We start from the raw sequence: 19515 nt of genomic DNA, 5'->3' as shown, positions 1-19515 counted from the left end.
AAATACGCCCCCTGGTGGCGACAAACACCAAGGGATAAATGGCTCCTACACCCTGTATACTACATTACATAGGATGCAAAAGGAGTCTGAAACTCTGTGCAATCCACAAAATTCTCCTATGACTGGAAAATCGGGCCGAAAAGGCAAAAAAATCGTACAGTGAATGCCCGGCTTAAGGATGATCTAGTAATGTTTAATGTCTTCGGGTCTCATTTATCAACAATTACGTGGGATCTTCACTAAAAGCATATGTACGCCCAAAAGCCAACAGTGGCATTTGTAAAAAGGTGATTTACAAGCATAAAAAACAAGCACATTTATTTGATTAATCCCAACTGTGCAAAGCACAGCATGAATGTCATTGTGTATTAAAATGAGTCAGCAGAACAATGTTATTTAAGGGTTACCAATGGCAACCGTGGGGAAGAAAGTGAAAACAGTGCAACAGAGTTTGAAATAGAGGTGGAGAATCAGATAAATATGTTTGGTCGCCATAGTAGAAGGGTGATAAATAAAAGGAAGCATTATAAATGGCAACGGAGTCAGATATGGTCTGATTATATTTACAATGTTATCCAAGATGGCAGGCAGAATTATGTTTTGTGTTGGCTGTGATATCTCAGCTTTATGGGTACATTTACAGGATTATTTGGTTCCCTAAAGTTCATTTAGGCAGAGAGTTAATCATTGATTGCTTAAGAATCTCAGTATAATGAATCAATAAACTAAAAAAAAATCTGGATAAGCTGCCCACTAAAACAATCTTTAAGGTTAAATGCAGACAAAAAGATGCTCGGCTACATTAGCGTATAATGTTCAGGTGTTACCGAATCACTCTATGAATACGTGGAATCTCTTGGATCCTTGATAAACTGCGTGGGCTGGAACAATTAATCGGATTAGTTGTAATTAATCGATCATTGAAATAACCGTCAGCTATTTTTGGAATCGATTAATAGTTAACTGAAATATATCTTATCTTATATATCTTATATCTTATGCCTTTATCATAGGGAAAAAGCTAGTGTTGATGTTCTGGAAAAAATCGGAGGTTCCAATGGTTAAATTATGGCTGGAGGAACTTTTAAGGCTCTCTGATCTGGAAAGAATACGGTTCTCATTAGCAAATAACTTAAAGCGATTCAACAGAACTTGGCAACCCCTTCAGCAATATATTAATAACTCTATTTGAAGAGAATTTGTTTTGATTCTCTGTGTACAGGATTCCCGTGGGTCCTTAAAAAGTCTTAAAAGGCATTGAATTCTTCAAAATAAAATTAAGGCCTTAATTGGTATTAAAATGAGAATGTTCTTGTTTATTTATGTCACTTTTGTTTGGTTTTGATTTTGTATTGTCTTTGTTTTTTGTTGATGTGTATTGTTAAATGTCAATTTTCATGTATGAATCCTCAATAAAAAACTGTTTTAACACATAGTTAACTGAAATATAGAGACTGTAAAATATGCCTTTAGCTGACAGAGCGACCCCACTTAGAGCTGTAGTTATACCAAAATTGTAAAAAGAAATGTATAAACAATTTGTATTTAAGTAAAAAAAAAAAACATTTTCTTGTGTTAAAAGGCTCTATCCAGAACTCATTAATTGAAAAAGATTTGGTTTCACCTGGTTTCATTTAATAAAAATCTGCTTTAAGGAAAACTTTGGCTATCTGATTATTAATCAAAAAGATAATCAAGAAAAAAATAATCGTTATTCTTTAAACTGTGGCTTGAAGCCACATCCAGGTATAGAAATATATGTTCGCTTATGAACCATGTAATGCTGGTTATCCTTATTTAATAGTGTTTCTTTAGCAGTGTAGATCCCTGCTTTTCCTTCTGCATGTGATGAACAGGGATGGCCTGGGTCCAGCGGGTCAGTCTCCCCACTACTTGACCCAGTTTAGCTCAGTTTGTTCGGCTGATGAACCAGTCATCATGCTGAGCCAGGGGACTCTGGTAATCCCTGAAAATGTTTTCCCTCCTAATTCTCCCATTTTTAAAGTCCTTCAACAGAGCATCAGCCTACCGACTGTCGGGGAATGGAATGTGATGTGGAGAAAACATCAGAAACTGGGCTCACTTTGAAGGAGGATTTGATCTGCTTAGAGGCCTTTGTATTCATTTGATTGGTCCTCATGTTTATGTAAAGTTCCCCAGTGCAAGCATGAATTACACTGACAGTGGATGATTGATGACATTGATCTATGATTAATGTTTTATATAAAGTTAAAATAAACCTGTGAGAGAACTTAATCGGGCATTCATGATATTTTCAATCATTGTACTAAGCTACGGCTCAATCTGTACGATGAAACCACATGGTTTAAAAGTTCACAGCTCACGACGTTTGTTCTCACACTGTATGATCTGACGCTCTGATGCGTTCTAGCCGCTAACACTGTACGTCCAAAAACCATACGCCTAGAGAGAGCGCTGGTCGGACTCTTCAATCTGGAAGAAGAACTCCCTTGTTTTCACATGCGCAGTGCTCAAGGTTTAGTTTAGTTTTATTAGGATCCCCATTAGCTGCCAAATAAATGGCCACTAATCTTCCTGGGGTCCTCACATAAAGAAATTACATTACATTATACACAAACCAGTGCTCAATGTTCTGGTAAATCAGTTCGTAGCTCTGCTTCAACAGCAGGATTTTCCCACAAACACCGTATAACGGCTGACTGAATTTCAAACAGCCAAAAAGCAGCAGTCATTGGTCCTTTTCTTTACCTTTCCGGCTGTCTGTGTGGTCGTCGTTCTTGATTCGGTGCCATTTTTAAGAACTAAGGAACAGCCACAATGGACAACTACGACAAAGGGTTACTCAGTCTTTTTTGCCAACCTAATTAACAGAACCTGTTCCTCTTCTATATCTAGCAACTCTAGATCCGTCTCCGTGACCGTGTGCCTTGCAGACGTGCCATTGTTGTTTTGGAAAATAAACACTCCCGCCGGCACCGCCAAAGTTTCCGAATAGGCTCCCCCTAGTGCTTTGGCAGGAAACTGCAGTGCGTCCCTAGAAATTCCAGACCGACGGTACAGAAGCATACCAGCAAAACTGGTTTGCGACCAGACCCAAGCAACATTTGATGTGTGCGGTTCCAGAAGTATAATCTGCCTTTTCTTCTTCCAGATTGTCGAGTCCGATTAGCACCATCTCTCTTCGCCGAGTCTGACGGGTGGTTTTTGGTCGTTCAGTGTGAGCAGGTAGATCGCATCAGAGTGCAAGAACATGCATAGTGAGCTGTGAACTTTTTTTAAACCCTTTCGTCGTACAGTTTGAGCTGTAGATTGAAAATATCGCACAGTGTATGCCCGGCTTTAGTGATAGCTCAAGTGAAATGCTAAAGATAGTTTAACATGTCTGTGCAGTTTTTGTTTGGAAAAATGACTGGAATCCTGTTAAACTGCAGAGCTGTGTAACACTGAATGCTCTCTTTCACACACAGTGTGACGTTTCAACATTTTATGAAAGATAAAACCCAAACTATAGTTTTTTTTTCTTCTTAAACATTATCTGTTTATCATTTTGAAAGAAATGAATGAGCAGCAGAGTTGGAGATGTTTTTCTAACAGTAGTTCAGAACAAGCCCAGGATGTTTCTGGAGGCTGATCCATGGACTGGGCTCTGGCTTAGGTGTCTTTATTGCACTGATAAGTGATGAACCTCTGATAACATCACCACGGTAACCTATTTCTAAAACTGTTGTTTATGATTATGGGAAATCACAAACATTTCCCAGAGCCTCTCTTCTCATACAGGAAGCAGATGTTTGAAATACCTAAAAATGCTCCTCCGTTACGCGTCTTTCTATTCATCCGCTCTTCACTTTCGTGTTTACTGCTCGCAGTCTCTGGGTGTGACATCCAGGTTTCCATTGAAGGCTGACAGGTGTGTTCATGTGTGTCTCACAGGCAGAGGCGCGGCTGGCGGCGAAGCGGGCGGCCCGAGCTGAGGCCAGGGACATCCGAATGAGGGAACTGGAACGACAGCAGAAAGAGGTATTTAAAGCCAACCGGAGCTGGTTTTCAGTTTACCGAGGAGCTTTTTAGCTTCAGCATCCCACAAGTATAAAAAAATAAATAAATATAAGTGCTGCATGTCCACAGATGAAACCAAAAGCTCTATTCCTGACGCAAATGTCAGGCGGATTTTCTTTTTCAGCACTTTTCATTGAGGTATGACTGTTTTTCCTGGCATCTCCTCCCTGTGTTCAGCTTTCCTACCATTCATCCAGCAGCAGCAGTAGCAGAAAATGGGGTCAGATCCACCAGTGGATGGTAGGCAAGCAGTGACTTCTGCTGCTTTCTTTGCCACTAACACTGTTGTGTGGGACTGAATCCCAGTCAAGCCTGACCATTTAAGCTGCACTTGACTCCCAGACTCCTCTGTACCTCACAGTGGAAAAAATGTATTTGCTTTGGAGACATTGTGAAGTGCGACTGTCTATTTGGAGTGAGGTTTTTGTGACTGGCTTTATAGGATGGTCCCTTCTGCTTCTAACTATAGATCTTTAGTTTTATAAAATAATTAAAAGCGTTTTAAAGATGTGCTTGCATGAGTTTTGCAAATATTTGATGAACTATAGCTGTTCTGTGTGCTCGAAGCTTTGAATATAACTCTCCGCTCTCTATCCTCTAAACGTTATCTTTGCCAACCTTCTTTCCTGATTCCAGGCTGAAACAGAAAAAGCCAGAGCCTCTGTTAGTAGTAGATCCAGCAACCATCATCATCGGGTCTGTATCCTGCCCCTATACTTCCTCTTTATCGCCTATTATTTCCGCCTTTCCTTCATCACTCTTTCTGTTGTCTCTCCCTTTCTGCTGGTCCGCCATGACTCTGTGTTTCCACATCAACAGGGGCTGGAGGACGATGTTTTATCAGTCCGCAGCTACAGGGTGTGTACGGATGAACGCTGATGTGTCAAAGTCTCTGTTGTTTATTAAAAAAACTATTGGGTGAATTTTGTTCCATTATTGTTGCAAGCAAAGAGAACGATTTGTTAACCAGAAATGATAAAAAAAAACAACTAATTATTGTAAATAGAAATTGGGGAAAAAATGCTGTTCAGAAAGTACATTTTGAAAACATTTTTATTTTTAAAAAAGCATTTGAGTTTCTCCTTGTGCATGCTCTGTTTAAAAGTTGCTGTTCTCATAGCTCATACAAGCTTACTGGGTCCGAATGTCCGCCCTAACCCCTAAATCTATATCGCTGTATAGAGCAGGGACGTTATACTGTACTCAGTTACCGTATTTTCACGACCATAAGGCGCACCGTACTAAAAGGCGCAGTCTCAGTTATGTGTGCCATTACTGTATTTAACACACACATAAGGCGCACCGGACTATAGGGCGTGGGTTTTATATACCGGTACATATCCTCTACTACGTTTAAATACCTCTACTGCGTATTTAAAAATAGAGCGGGAGCAAAACTGAGTATGTTTGTGCTTTATTCATGTATTTATTACAAAGTATTAATCAAACCTGAGAGCTGGCCGTGAGACAGATCGCTGATGACACAGAGCGCTGTGATGACTCCTCTGAAACAGTTTATTGACGCATAAATTAACTTAAAATGCAGAAATCTGCCGGCAGAATATGTTCGCTTTTATTATCCTGGTGCCTGCAGTTTAGATTATTTAGATGAAAAACACCTACCAGCCACCGCGGTGAACCGCGAGGAGGCGACCCGGCCGGAGGCTGCTGTTGAATGACAGCGCACCGCCGGTATGTGGGGGTCTGAGCGGCTCCGACAGAACTAATATTGGAAGGCAGGATGGTAATCTTTCTCACTTAAAAACATATTAAAACTACTTTATTCCCACTAATCACAGCAAATATAGCTCCAAGGCAAAGAAAGGATAGAGTAGCTCCGCCCAACGCGCGTTAGAAACACTTTTGCACCGCGCAGCCAGAGCAGCAAAGCTGCTTCAGCCGCGCGTCAGAACTAACTGGTACAAGCAGCAAAAATGAAGCAGCAGACGCGTGAACGTAGCCTCACTTTGAACGGCCGGTTCACACCGATGTCGGGCGGTTGAAGTTCCTTTGTCAGACCTTCCGGAATAACAGAAAGCCCAGCGGTCATTTGTTTCACCATGTTTTTCACATCGGCTGTGAGATGGGCACGCATGGAGTCACAGATTAACAGCGATTAACAGCGCCCACACTTCCCCCTTTAACGTTCTCATGGTGGTCTCAACAACGTCCTCAGTAACAACACACATAGAGTGCACCGCAAATTTTGAGGGAAAAAAAGACGTTTATATGCGCCTTATAGTCGTGAAAATACGGTAACTGACAGTTCAGAAAGATGATCATTACTTTTTGCTCTGTTAGTAGGGCTGGGTAAAAAAATCGATTCCTTTACATTTTTGCAAAATTGATGTCTAGAGAATGAGATTGTTTAGTACATGACATTCAAATGAGCAGGAAAGATGCACTCAAGATTACTTAAAGCCAGATGATTCTGAGTTGACTGAAGACATTAACAAATGGGGGCTGACCTGCAAATACGGTCTGTTCAGTGGAGATAATGCAGCTCATGCATGTCTGAGTGAATGAGGCTTCACTTTTTCACCTTTCACAAACAAGTTTGCACTTTTGAGACAGTTTTGTTCACATCTCAAGTTTAAGGTATCTGATTTACAAGTTTGCAATTTGTGTTTAATATGACCGGAAAAAATAAAATACATGAGTATTTTAAAAACACAGTTGAACCACATTATTGTAAAAACAGATTGAATCGAAATTAATCGATTTGAAACTTTATTAATCAAAATTGAATCGATTCAGGACTTTGGAGAAAATACTCAGCCCTATCCGTTAGTCATGTAACTCCTCCTCCACTGTGCGGCGCAATCTTTGTTATTAGTCGCTGCTGTCGGGTAGCGACAGTGGGCCACGGTGACAGCAAATTCCATAATGCTTTGCGAGCAGAGCTTTCCACGCAAATCAGTCTGGGATTTATCTGCCTCTCCTGAGGCCTTTCTTTTCTTCTCATACACTTCATAGACACGTTTTCTCTGACGACACTCGGCCATTTTCAAAGAACCGCGGTGAGAAAGGGGAGCTCACTGGAAAAACAATCTAGAAATAAGTAATTTCTTAAACCAAGTGTATTTAGTACGGAAGAGGATTAGGGCCACTGGAAAAAAAAAAAAAAGTTCACTGATTTTTTATATTTTATTTCAGTATAGAATGGGAAAAAAGCCAGAATTCTGACTTTAATGTCAGAATTCTGACTTTAATCTCAGAATTCTGACTTTTTTCTCAGAATTCTGACTTTTTTTCTCAGAATTCTGACTTTTTTTCTCAGAATTCTGACTGAATTCTGACAATAAAAAAAGTCAGAATTCTGAGATGACCAATTATTTAGATGATCCACCCGGAAATAAAACATTGTCCTCTACAGCTTTAATAGAACTTTTTTTTTTCTTCTTTTCAGGTTGAGTTTTATAGTTTTATTAATTACAGTCTTTGTAGTTTGTTTTTTACAGATCACATCCTCTAATTCAGGAGGTGAACTTTGCTCTGCAGTGAGCAGAAAGAAATAACATTTGATAACAAGTAAATAACTGTTTTATAAGAAAAAACAGCAAAGTTTATATTAAGAGATTTTTTTATCAAAACGCTTTTCAAAGTTTTTTTGGATAGCATTTTCTTTTCCTTCAATTTTTTATTTCCAGATCAGGTTCTTTGCTGCAACTATAATGGTCCCCTCACCCCCCCACTCCATATGTACTATTGTCTTCCTTTTTTGTTTCTAAATGACATACTGTGCACATTTATTTTATTTAAAGTCAACATCATCAGCCATACGTGACCTGGGCTCCAGTCGATCCAGTTCCCGTAGGAAGGACATCTTGGTGCGTGAAAGTGAAGCTCTGCATGAATGTGTTCCAACTAATGACAGTTTTCAGATCATAGTGTTAAGCAAGTGAGACCTACTTAGTCCAAGTATACACCAGTGAATGTTTTATTGTGCTCCTCACTTTGTTGTAACGTTTCTTTCTATTAAGTTTGAGTTTCAGAGGTCTGACAAACACTAATAACTGTGTGCTGCTAATGGTGTGCACTCTTTGCACTCGGGAACTTCATCCCTTTTAGCATTTGAATGCGTTACATGGGGAAAAACATGGCTGCTATTGTTGGTTCTATAAAAACCTCAAACCTGACTGGTTTGACCTGCGACTAGAACTGTGGTGTAATCTCCACCCTTTCCGAGGCAAATCGAATGCATCGTGGCTCCTTAACTGGATGTCGTGGTGATACTTTTGGATTGTTTCTCCAATACTTTCTTTGTATTAGGGATGGAACGGTTTATGAAAACCGTCCGAACCGTTCGGTTCGACTATCTCTGTTCGATTCGCGTGTGTTGCGTTCAGTTCATGCGCTGCTCCTTTTTCTCATAGGCGAAGCGTTTACACTCCAGAGCAGAAGGTGGCGGTACTGCGACCAAAGCCAACCACCAGTAGTAAACAAGAAGAAGAAGAAGCGAAGCAGCGTAGCCGGGTGTAGCAGAAAAAAATCAGTTGTTGTGGAGAATTGTGTGGGTATGGCGAGTGGGAAAGAACAGGAGTTGGAAGACGCGCCAGCAGCACTTTATAGGTCTGCTGTATGGGACCACTTTGCATTTAGAGTGACCTACAATTACGGCGGAAAGAAAGTTGTGGATAAATGTGCAACAGTGTGCAACACGTTTTGTTTATGCTAACGGCAACACGACCAACATGTCAGGCTAAACCCGAAATCCCACATACTCCGTCAGCGCTCCGCCCCGCTGCGCTCCAGACCGCCTGCAAAAAGCAAAGCCTGCAGCCTCCACTGTGGCTCCGTCCGCTCCGCTCTGAGTTCCTTGGAGATGTTAGAGAGCATGCGCCAGATGATTAAATTCAAAGCAGCAAAACATGCGGAAAGGATCCAGGGTTTCCGCGGATCATTAAAAATAATTACAATTCATCAATTTTTTTGGATTTTTTTCATTAATTTCATAAATTTTTATCGGATTTCGTTGTAACAATCAACATATACCGAACCAAACCGAAAACCGTGACCACGAAACCGTGAACCGAACCGAACCATGGATTTTGTGAATGTGTAAAATTTCTGTTATATATTAACAGTAATGGCAATAATATTGCCCATTCAACATTTGGCGGGCTGTAGACTTAGGAAGAGCCTGAGCAAAATAAATAAAATGAAAGATGTCTCCTACCATGACTATGAAGCTGATCCCAGTGGGAATTTATTCCTAACTATTTGGGGCAGTGATAGCCATGCCAGTCCAGGGACTGACTGCAGTTCTACTGGAAGCTGCCTCGGTCAAGATCAATGACCGGCGTACCTGACATGTAACAACCATTCCATGCATATTGCTTTAGGTTGACAGACTATATTAATTAGGCTGTTATGCTTCTGAAAACAAACAAATTCCACCATTCCAATTCTTTTTCTACTGTGTACAACATAATTAAAATCCCTCCCAGCACAACTAAGGCTGCTGTTCTTACCAATAGCAGAAGTAAAGGTATTCTATGTTGAAATATATATATAATGGATAATTAATACTATGGATAATGAGCAAAGTTTAAGTTGTAGACGCCCTGCCAGTGTTTAAAAAGGCTGCACAATAACTCATGAATGAAGCGTCTTCACATCAGTGTGTGTAATGTTCTTAGGCTCATTCATCCCAGGTGTTATTTTTCATGCTAATAAAATAAGCAGGCGGTTGGACGGTCTCATAGCAGCAGATGCTCACTCTGAGCTCTAGCGGTTTCTCCCGCCAGCTGCTGCTGCCCTATGAGTTCATCCGCCTCGGAAAGTCGGAGTATTCCTACGCATTCCCGTTCAGACATGCTCTCATTCAGACGCTGCACTCTACCACAGTTCTACAGAAAAACGCTATTTGAGAAAGACGTTCATTGAATCACTCGTATCTGCTCTGATTGCCTGATTTCATAACTTTGTAACTTTTGTGTGGAAAACCCTTCTGATGTCTCATTCAGTTTATTGCTTTAAAAGGCAGCAGGACTGGAGAATAATCTCAGGCTTCGGTATTAACATAAAACAAATAAGGCAAAAGTCTGTAGCATGATGGAAATTCTTTAGTTTTAACCCTTTTTTAGGTCCAGTTACCTTTTTTGATTACTTGCATACCCCTTACAAATGGAGCCCCCCCCCCAAAATATACTCTTACATTGCTGTACATCTTATTTTGGCTTTTGACCCATTAGATGAGCCCTTGAATGACATATTAGTCATATAATATTTAACAAGTCAAAGAAAAAATGTAAAAAGTTAATAAGCCTAGTTAACAATTATATTTAGGTTTATAAACTATAAAATTTAAGTGCCAGTATCAGCATTAATACATTTGGTCAAGTTGCCGTTTTTCTGTTATTACATTGACATACTTTTTTGCCATCAAAATATCCATATTTTTTAATGTTACAAAGGTAATAAGGTCTTATCCTGGATTCTAATAACACTACTGGCCTGAAATTTAGATTTTCAACTTTTTCAGTGGGTGCCCTATAAAGGGTTAAAGAATTAATTACAAATATAGTCTGACATTATGGAGGATAAAAAGTGCCAAAATTAAATAAATATATACAGCATTAAATAAATAATTAAATGTGTCAATAATTAATTAAATGTGGAATTAAATAAATAAATGTGTCATTCATTAATTAAAACCACGTCACTAATATAAAGTGCCACAATTAAATAATACGTCTTCATTTTATTAAAAAAATATATATAATTATTTCAGTGTGCATTTTATTATTTCATGGTCCTGTGTCGCAGTGCATCGAAACCATTAAAAGAATCTGTCAAACTCACCCATCAAAGTTAGGGGGCGGGGTTAACGCGAATCGAGTCGCCACCTACTGTATCAGAGTATGCTCACAACCTGTGGATCACAGTCTCTGTAATCGATTAGCTTCGCCTTAATGTGCAGGGTGACCAATCAGGTGTTAGATAACCGCCCCCTAACTTTGATGGGTGAGTTTGACAGATTCTTTTAATGGTTTCGATGCACTGCGACACAGGACCATGAAATAATTAAACGCACACTGAAATAATTATATATATTTTTTAATAAAATGAAGACGTATTTTATTAAATTAATGACACATTTATATATTTAATTCCTTATTTATTTAATGAATTACACATTTAATTAATTGTTTATCGCTGTATTTATTTATTTAATTGTGGCACTTTATATTAGTGACGTGGTTTTAATGAATGAATGACACATTTATTTATTTATTTAATTCCACATTTGATTAATTATTGACACATTTAATTATTTATTTAATGCTGTATTTATTTATTTAATTTTGGCACTTTTTATCCTCCATATGACATAAAACATTTGTTTCTTTGGATCAACTCATGCATGGCTCTTTAGGTTTTAAACTGTGCTTATTTAGGTTCCATATGGGGACTGCAGCAACAGGTAGGGGTGGGGCGTAGCTGGCAGCTTGTACAGGCTTCTGTTGGGTCCTGTGTGCGGGTTAGGAGCAGCATGGTGTGTGTGAACTTTACTTGAACGAAGATGTTTGACCTTCTGATCTCTCTTCAGTTTGAAGGCCTCTCCTCTAGCTCCCTGCTGAAGAGTTCCCGTTCCACCGTATGTCGCTTTCATCTTTTCCTTTCTACTGTCATCATTTATTGTTTTATACATTTTCTTTACTTCTATAATCCTTTTTTTTTTCTTTTTTCCTACCTCTTCATCTGTCTACAGAGCTCTGTGTACAATGACCTGCGTGGCCATAAAAAGGCTTCCTCCTCCTCTTCCTCCAAGAAAGGGCTGTTGGTTAGTTTGCTGCAGACCTCAGTGATCATTGCTTATTGCAATTTAGGATTATTTGGAATAAAAACAGTCTGACACTGGAGGACAGCATTTATAACCAGCTGCTTGTTTGAGGTCATGTTATTCGATTGTTCTCTTAGACTGGACTGTACCACGATCAGAGGAACTACTCCAGCCTCACGAAGACCAAACCGCTACCGGCCCTGTCCTCCACTTCCAGCTATCAGCCCCGGGTTGGTTTCTCTGTCTGTGGAAGTCATCCTAACGGGAACAGCTGTACATCCATTTACCTAGTTATAGGGCTTCACCTAGCCGTTATTTAGCAATCTATAAACCTAACATATCTTCATTTTTTTCCATTAAGCTAAAAAGATACTTTTAGTAAATGCACATTTCTTAAAAAAAAAAAAAAACACTTATTGCAGATATTAAATGGCAAAAACATACACTGATATAAACATATATACATATTTATGCACATATTAAGAAGATGTTTAACTTAAATTGAAGCCCCGCCCACACGAAGTCAAACCCTGGCCTAAACGCACAAATTTTTCACCAAACCAGCCTCTCATCCATACGAAGCCGGCGTTTCGGGGGTCTGTAAACGATCTTTTTTTTATTCAGCCTTCAGAGTGGGAAGATTTTGAAACGCCGTTTTCGCGTTTCCATCTTTAAGCTCTAACCGCATTTTTTTTCTTACACGCATGCGTCATACTGCGCCTCTAAACACGCATGCGCGACACAGTATCACAACAACAATGGCGCCGTACTGTGTTGAATGGTTGCTGCTCATGCTACTCACCCTGCTGTTGGACTTACAGCAGAATCTTCTTCTTCTGGAATATCTCCCGGAAGGACAGAGCAATATCGACGACATAGTTCAGCACCTGAATTTGACTGAACCACGAAAATGGACCCGCAGGGCAACCATGTATAAATATTAGTGCGCATGCCCAACATTTCGTCGCTTATTTTTGCTTTGGCACCACAGCGCCACTTACAGGCCTGGCATACATTTTGCAGCGTTTTCATGCATTCGTGTGGACGATCACATTTATTTTACGTCTCCGTCTTTACGACAAACGTTCTGGAAAATATTAGCGTTTCGTGTTCGTTTTGACTTCGTGTGGACGGGGCCTAAGTTGAGGAGTTTTCCTAATTAATTACTGCTGTAGGAAGGTCATTATTTTACCAAATAGCAGGTTTTAGTCTGTCACCCATTAGTCAATTAACCTGACAACAGCCAGATGCATGTCTCGCTCCGCCCAGCTCCACTCACATACATCTGGGAACCCGCTCATTGAAAGTGATTTCCCCAACCGAATTTATGGTCTGTCCAATCAGGACGCAGGGTGGGTGTGTCCTGGAGTGGAGAAGCGACCGTGAGATTCCAACAACAATGGCGGCTCGCATTGAGGAAGCAAGCGTTAGCATTGATGCTGCCATTTCTTCTGTGTTGTCCAATCTATCTGATATTGTTTAATTAAAAGAACATCAGAGAACGGCTTTGAAGGCTTTTGTTGGTGGAAACGATGTTTTCGCCCTTCTCCCGACCGGATTTGGCAAGAGCTTGATCTACCAAATGGCTCCTCCTCTCACAGCGTCACGGGTTAGCTTCGGTGTGAGTGGTTGAAATAGCACGTCAATAAAGATGACAGACAAGTGGCTTATCCAATCATATGCAAGGAGTTTTGATAAGGCCCACCCTCCAGTAAAGGCAATTCCTATGGCGGGTTCCCAGATGTATGTGAGCGGAGCTAGGCGGAGTGAGACATGCATCTGGCTGTTGTCAGGTTATTAGTCAATCCCTTACTAAACTAGATTATTTCATTAATTGATTAATCTAATTAGTCGTCTTAGCCCTAGACATTTAAATTCCTAATTTAGACCTTCCACAGTTGCAGTTAGATTTATAGTTTTTTTGCTCCTATTTGGTCATTAAAATAAAAAAAACTGGATGTTCTGGGTTCCAATGGACGGCTGGCAAATACTGAATGAGTTTCCAGGACAGAAATCCGAATCTATCCCCACAGATCTATGCCTTATCTACTCGTTTATAGCTTGAATCTGTGTCTATTTGTTGATTAATCAGATACAGATGAATTAATTTACATAAAACAAATAAAAAAGCTGTTTCATTCAGATAAATCACCTGATTTGGTTTTGAAGCCAAATAAAATTCTTGCACTTTGTTTATAAAAAGCAAATTAAGCATCAAAGATAAACTTCACTATAAGTAACTTCAGATTATGCATAAAATTTAAAATAGTATCTTATCTGTCATACTTTTAAAATGAAGCTCATCTTGTTTTGTCAGCTAACTGCTAAACTTAGGGGGAAAAAAACAAAAAACCTAAGCATCATGTTCATGTCAGTTCAGTTTGTAGAAAATACATAAATAAGATAATATTTAAAATCACCAGATTATTATTTAAGTTAGACTTAAAATGAGACTCTTTTCCTCTGGCGCTGCTGATAGTTTAAGTTCCTGTCCCTGTAGTTCTGGAACTTTCTGCTTCCTTTAACACGACCTAAATGTGCCCGACTCAGCAGAACCACCTTCCTGTTTTCAATCCTTCACCAGCTCATCTTTCTACTACAGCTTCCCTCCTTCCTCTCCAGTGACTTTCCCCCTCATCCCTTCCTCCCCCACAGGCCGCCACTTCCTCCTCTTCCTCCACTGTCGGTACGGGGCTGCCCCGCAGCTACAGCACGGTCAGTTTCAGTCCACTCGGCGCAGCTCTCTGCATGCCTTTAAAAATGACCCCCGGTTAGTTGCTGAACGCTTGAGATGGGATAACCACAGTGGGCGGGGCAGAGAGGATTGTTTCGTTTCAAAATGAAAACTAAGAAGTTGATTTTCTTTGCAATCGGTAAAGAAAATATTCCACTTTTTTATGTTAATTTTCTAAAACATTTTTCACATCTTGTCATGTTAGAACCACAAAGCCTGAAAGCCTTATCTTACAGTTTAGCACAAAGTAATGATCTATTGCGCCATGAGTTTGAATTTGTATTCAGCCCCCCCTTTATTTTGGTACCCCTAAATAAAAATCGAGTCTAAGAATGTGTTTCTAGAAGCCTCTTAATTGGTAAACAGACTCCATCTTTATGTAAATCAGTCTGAGTAGAACTATAAACTGAACACTTGAGTTTTACCTTCCAGTAGTGCAACAACCCTGAAGATAAAGCCAGAAATGTAATGCACTGGTCTACATTTAAAGCCGGGCCTACACTGTACAGTTTTTTGCCTTTTTTCGAGTTTCGGCCTGATCATGCGCCGTGTAGGGGGTAACGAGGGGCGATCAGCCTCTCACGACCACCTCCCGATCAGGAATCGTAAGGTCGGGAGAAAATTAGGGATGCACGATATTGGGATTTTGGCCGATATCCGATATGCCGATATTTTAAAACTCATGTAGCCGATAACCGATATCGATACTGATGCTAAAGCTGGACAAAAATAAGTAGTCATTGAAAATAGCAGTTTTGTTATCCATTTCTGACACTCTGAAAAATAATATACTCAAATATATTTTCATATGCTGATATCAAATAGATTTTTAAAAACGCGGTATCGATCTATTTTACTTTCAAAATCTCGTGAAATTTCATTGTTCTGTTACAAACTCTTGTGATATTTTGCAAATTCTTGTGAGATTTTGTTAGTAAAATAGATCGATACCGCGTCATTATATCAACATATAAAAATATGGCAAAATTTCGTGAATTTTTGGGGGATTTCGTAGCATAACGATGACATATAGCAATATTTCATTAGTAAAAGAGATTGATATGGTGTTTTTAAATGCCAATATATCAGCATATGAAGATATTGGGATATTTTAATTTATCAATATTTTTTCCCTCGTCTTTAGAAAGTTTTTAAGTCTGTAAAAAATAAGTTTTTGAGGGAGAAGAAGTAGTATTTTTTTTTTTTTTTTTTTAGACTTTAGAACAGGGGTGGCAAACTGGTTCCAGAAAGAGCCGTGTGGCTGCAGGTTTTCTTTCCAACCAAGCAATGGCACACCAGACTCCATTCATCTCATCAAGTCATCATGTTCAGATTGGACTCACTTGATGAGATGAATGGAGTCTGGTGTGCCATTGCTTGGTTGGAAAGAAAACCTGCAGCCACACGGCTCTTTTTGGAACCAGTTTGCCACCCCTGCTTTAGAAGCTCAGAAGCTGATCAAATATCGGGTTAAATATCGGTGGGGTGGCCGATTTCCGATATTCAGTTTCAGGCCGATACTGATAGGGGGCCGATTATATCGTGCATTCCTAGAGAAAATCAAACATGTTTGCAATTCAGTCGGCCATCGTGAGGTGCTTGTGTGCAAATCCTGCCATTGAAGCAGAGCTACGAGCCGATTTACCAGAACCTGGAGCTCTGCACATGTGCAAACAAGGGAGTTCTGCTTCCAGATAGGCGAGTCCGACCAACGTCATCTCTCGACTTTTAAACCCTGCGGTTTTGTTGTACTCTTTGAGTTGTAGCTGCATGCAAAGATTGAAAATATCGCACAGTGTAGGCCTGGCTTATGCATGATCATGTGTTAGAATGGCCTAGTCAAAGTCCAGAAATGGATCTGAGTCTGAGGCTGGACTTGTTGCCCTCCATCAGCATTTTTTATTTATGCCCAATATTGAAGCATGGTCTACATTATGTTATTCCACTCCACAACGCGGAGAATCACCAACCAGCTGTGGGTCTAGATACGGCCAAGGCGGCGAGGAAGTGGGGGTAAGTTTGTGCGACAACAGAGGGACATGAGAGCGGATACGAGCGGGTATCCAGGTGGAAAAAGGGTCCCAGCATTCTCCCACACCTCACTCTTCTAGCTAGTTCAACTTCACGAATCATTTTCCGTAATGGCGGTCATACAAACAAAACAAGCCGGTAAGGTACCAAACAGGAAATATGCATAGAGTAGAGCGGATGTAGATTTGACCAATCAGAGGCCTCCTGTCTGCGCTAACCTACAATTTTGGAGAGGTGCAGCAGAGTGTCTGCTGAAGGGGCAGGGCATATCTGCGTTCACTGCGACACACACAGACGACCTGGTTTCTGAGTATAAATCAGCCGTAAATATCAGGCTGTAAAGTTCAGAGCTGGTGTAGAAATACTCTAAAAGACTTCCTGCTGTAATGGCGGCTAAATGTGACTTTAGGTTGTATTTATTGATTCAAGGAGGCTGAATAAAAACCAACGTCACTCTTTTACAAACCATGCATCATCAGGCAGTGGTTGTAACGTGTTCAAATTGTGAGCAAACCCAATGAATAACTTTTTTCCAAGGAGTGAATCAGGCAGAACAGACGGTGTCTGTGTGTTGCACGGCCTGTAGAAAGTAACTCTACTCCACCTACTTGGGTGTTACGTCATCGACTTCCACTCACCGTTTTCTTGCTGAGCTTTGTACTGTCTCCCATATGTGCCTTCAGGCCTCTATTTACGATGACGCTGGTCTTTACGGCTCAGGCTACAGTTCAAGAGCTGTAAGTGCTCTAAATGTTTTTGGAAGCAGTTTTTTTTGCCGTCGTCATCCCCCAGCAGCTCACATCTCATTCCTTTAATTCTCAGCCATCTGAAATCAGCTGGTACTCCTCCGGGGCCAGCTCCACCCGCAGCAGCCCTGTGGTGAGCACCCTAAAACCACCGCCGCCCCGCATGAGCACACAAACACCATCCTCACTCGGCCTCTCTACCAGACACCATTCCTGTTAGAAATGATGATGCAGAGTCAGGAAACTCTGCTGCTGATGGACACTGTTGCATTTTCCAGCAGGGGGTAGAGAGGTTGAACATTTTAACCAATCAGTCTAAGGTGCATGAAGCTGTTCTGTTTTGGGATCCAGTAATCTCTTAGAAGTCTGCAGATCTGTGTGTTGAAAAGCGAGGCATGTAAATGTCCTTCCTTCACCCTGGTTTCTTACCATCTCTGTCTGTTATATGTGGGTATTTCTAGCACTCCTCCTCAGACGATGACACCGTCAGCAGCGTTTCCCAGGAGCGCTACCGCAGAGGGCGGAGGGACAGCGCGGTGAGCTGTGGCTGCCGGACTCCACCAGACCTCTGTTAAAGCTGAACTGTCTGGATTAGAGATGCACCAATCAGTTGACAAAAGATCAGGAACTATCTCTTATCTCTTCTGAAAGTCTGGAAAATTAGGGGGATTTTTGTTTGGAATTTTCCCCCTAATCCGTTAAATTTATCCAAACTAAAACAAATTAGTGTATAACTTTTATTTTTGAAGAAAGATTAACCTGATTAGCTGAAGGGTCTCAGGGTTCATCAGCCTGGTTTGTCACCCAGGTATAGATGAGGGCTGAGATACGCTGTTGGATGTAAACAGTTTCATAAAAGCGCAATTAATTGCAACTTTCTAACAATCTAATGGTTGAATAACCTAAATAATAGAATAGAAATTCCCTTTATTGTACCACAATGGGGAAATTCTGGTGTTTAGAGCAGCAAAAAGATTATAGAAAAATGGTCACACAAATGGAGACCTTAGAAAAATGTATAAAAATAACATAATAGTGAAAAGTCAATAGATAAATGATAAAATCCTGCACTGTAAAGTGTTTTAACAACATAAAACTGTGCACCTGGAGAATAAATAACCAATATAAAGCTATTGACATCTTTACAGTAAAGGATATTTGAAAATAGCAGCAACATCAGAGATGTGCAAAACAGCAGCACAGTTGGGAACAGTGGTGGTTCTAGAGTCTTCCAGCTGCTGGGAGGAAAGATCTGTGATAACGCTCCCTGGTGCATTTAAGGTGCAGCAGTCTGTCACTGAAGGAGCTCTCCAGTTCAGCACCAGCTTCATGCATGGGGGGAGACATTATCCAACAGAGATGTTCATTTAATCGATTAAATACAATAAATGTGTGTTGCTGTGCTCATATGATTATTTATTCAGGAGTTGAGGAGCAAAATAGGTTTTTATGAATGAAAAAGTTGGTTTCTTTAGTTTGCTTAAATTGCGATTCATTTATAACAGACCCTGTAATTATTTTTAATATTTTTTTAATTATTATTATCATTATATCCTACCAATAGTTTCAACCTTTGTTTAGCCTTTTGTTAACTTTTCCAGCAGCCAGCCAACATGCCAGTGGACTTTGTTCAGACTCAGCTGGGGGAGCCTTACCTCACAGCAGACCTTTCGCTCGACTAAAATAACAAATTTCAGCAAAACACGTCTAACACCCTCCCTCCCTTATACAAGCTAAACTAATTAGTTCAGATATTCATTATATATTAAAAAATAAAGCTGTGCTGTAGATCTTAATGTCTCAACAGTGTCAGCTGGGTTATGTTAATCACTAAATGTAATTAAGATAATTTTAAATAATCTTACATTAAACTCATGGGAACCTGCAGGAACAGTCTGATTGGTGCATCCCTAGCTTGAAGAGATACCTAGTTTATTGTTCTGCTTTTTTTTTCTCTGCTTGTTTTTAAACTGTAAGTTTAAACTCTTCCTCTCCGTGTCTCTCTGGTCGTCTCTCTCATGTTTTGCTCTCCTATTCCTGTGTGTCGTGAGCAGTCCTCTGACTTCTCGGACATTAGCGAGTCGGCCGCTGATTATTTCAGCCGCTCCAACCGGAGGGGCAGCATTGTGTCCGACCTCGATGAGTTGAGCATTCCAGATTTGGATGCTGTAAGT

At 40.2% G+C, this 19515-nt stretch overlaps 1 protein-coding gene across 7 annotated transcripts in view; it reads left to right on the top strand.

The window, feature by feature from the left end:
- The window catches only part of lrrfip2 (leucine rich repeat (in FLII) interacting protein 2), a 66872-nt gene that overhangs the window by 21353 nt on the left and 26004 nt on the right, over positions 1 to 19515 (top strand). For 4 of the 7 annotated variants that reach the window (XM_038281408.1, XM_038281409.1, XM_038281407.1 and 1 more), the window contains exon 3: positions 3916 to 4002. In XM_038281408.1, coding sequence (XP_038137336.1) covers positions 3916 to 4002 — 87 coding nt within the window. Of the gene's footprint in view, positions 1 to 3915; positions 4003 to 4218; positions 4282 to 4677; positions 4738 to 4860; positions 4900 to 7805; positions 7872 to 11596; positions 11645 to 11758; positions 11831 to 11967; positions 12061 to 14485; positions 14546 to 17278; positions 17333 to 17417; positions 17475 to 17802; positions 17878 to 19395; positions 19510 to 19515 lie in introns of all 7 variants that reach the window. The other 3 variants (XM_038281405.1, XM_038281406.1, XM_038281404.1) reach the window with 1 other exon arrangement.

Source organism: Cyprinodon tularosa, unplaced genomic scaffold (assembly GCF_016077235.1).
Source record: "Cyprinodon tularosa strain WSP-4 unplaced genomic scaffold, ASM1607723v1 ctg170, whole genome shotgun sequence".
In the NCBI taxonomy this organism is placed as follows: Eukaryota; Metazoa; Chordata; class Actinopteri; order Cyprinodontiformes; family Cyprinodontidae; genus Cyprinodon; species Cyprinodon tularosa.
Note: the sequence above shows the minus strand (reverse complement) of the source record. Positions and strands in the feature narration are given on the sequence as shown.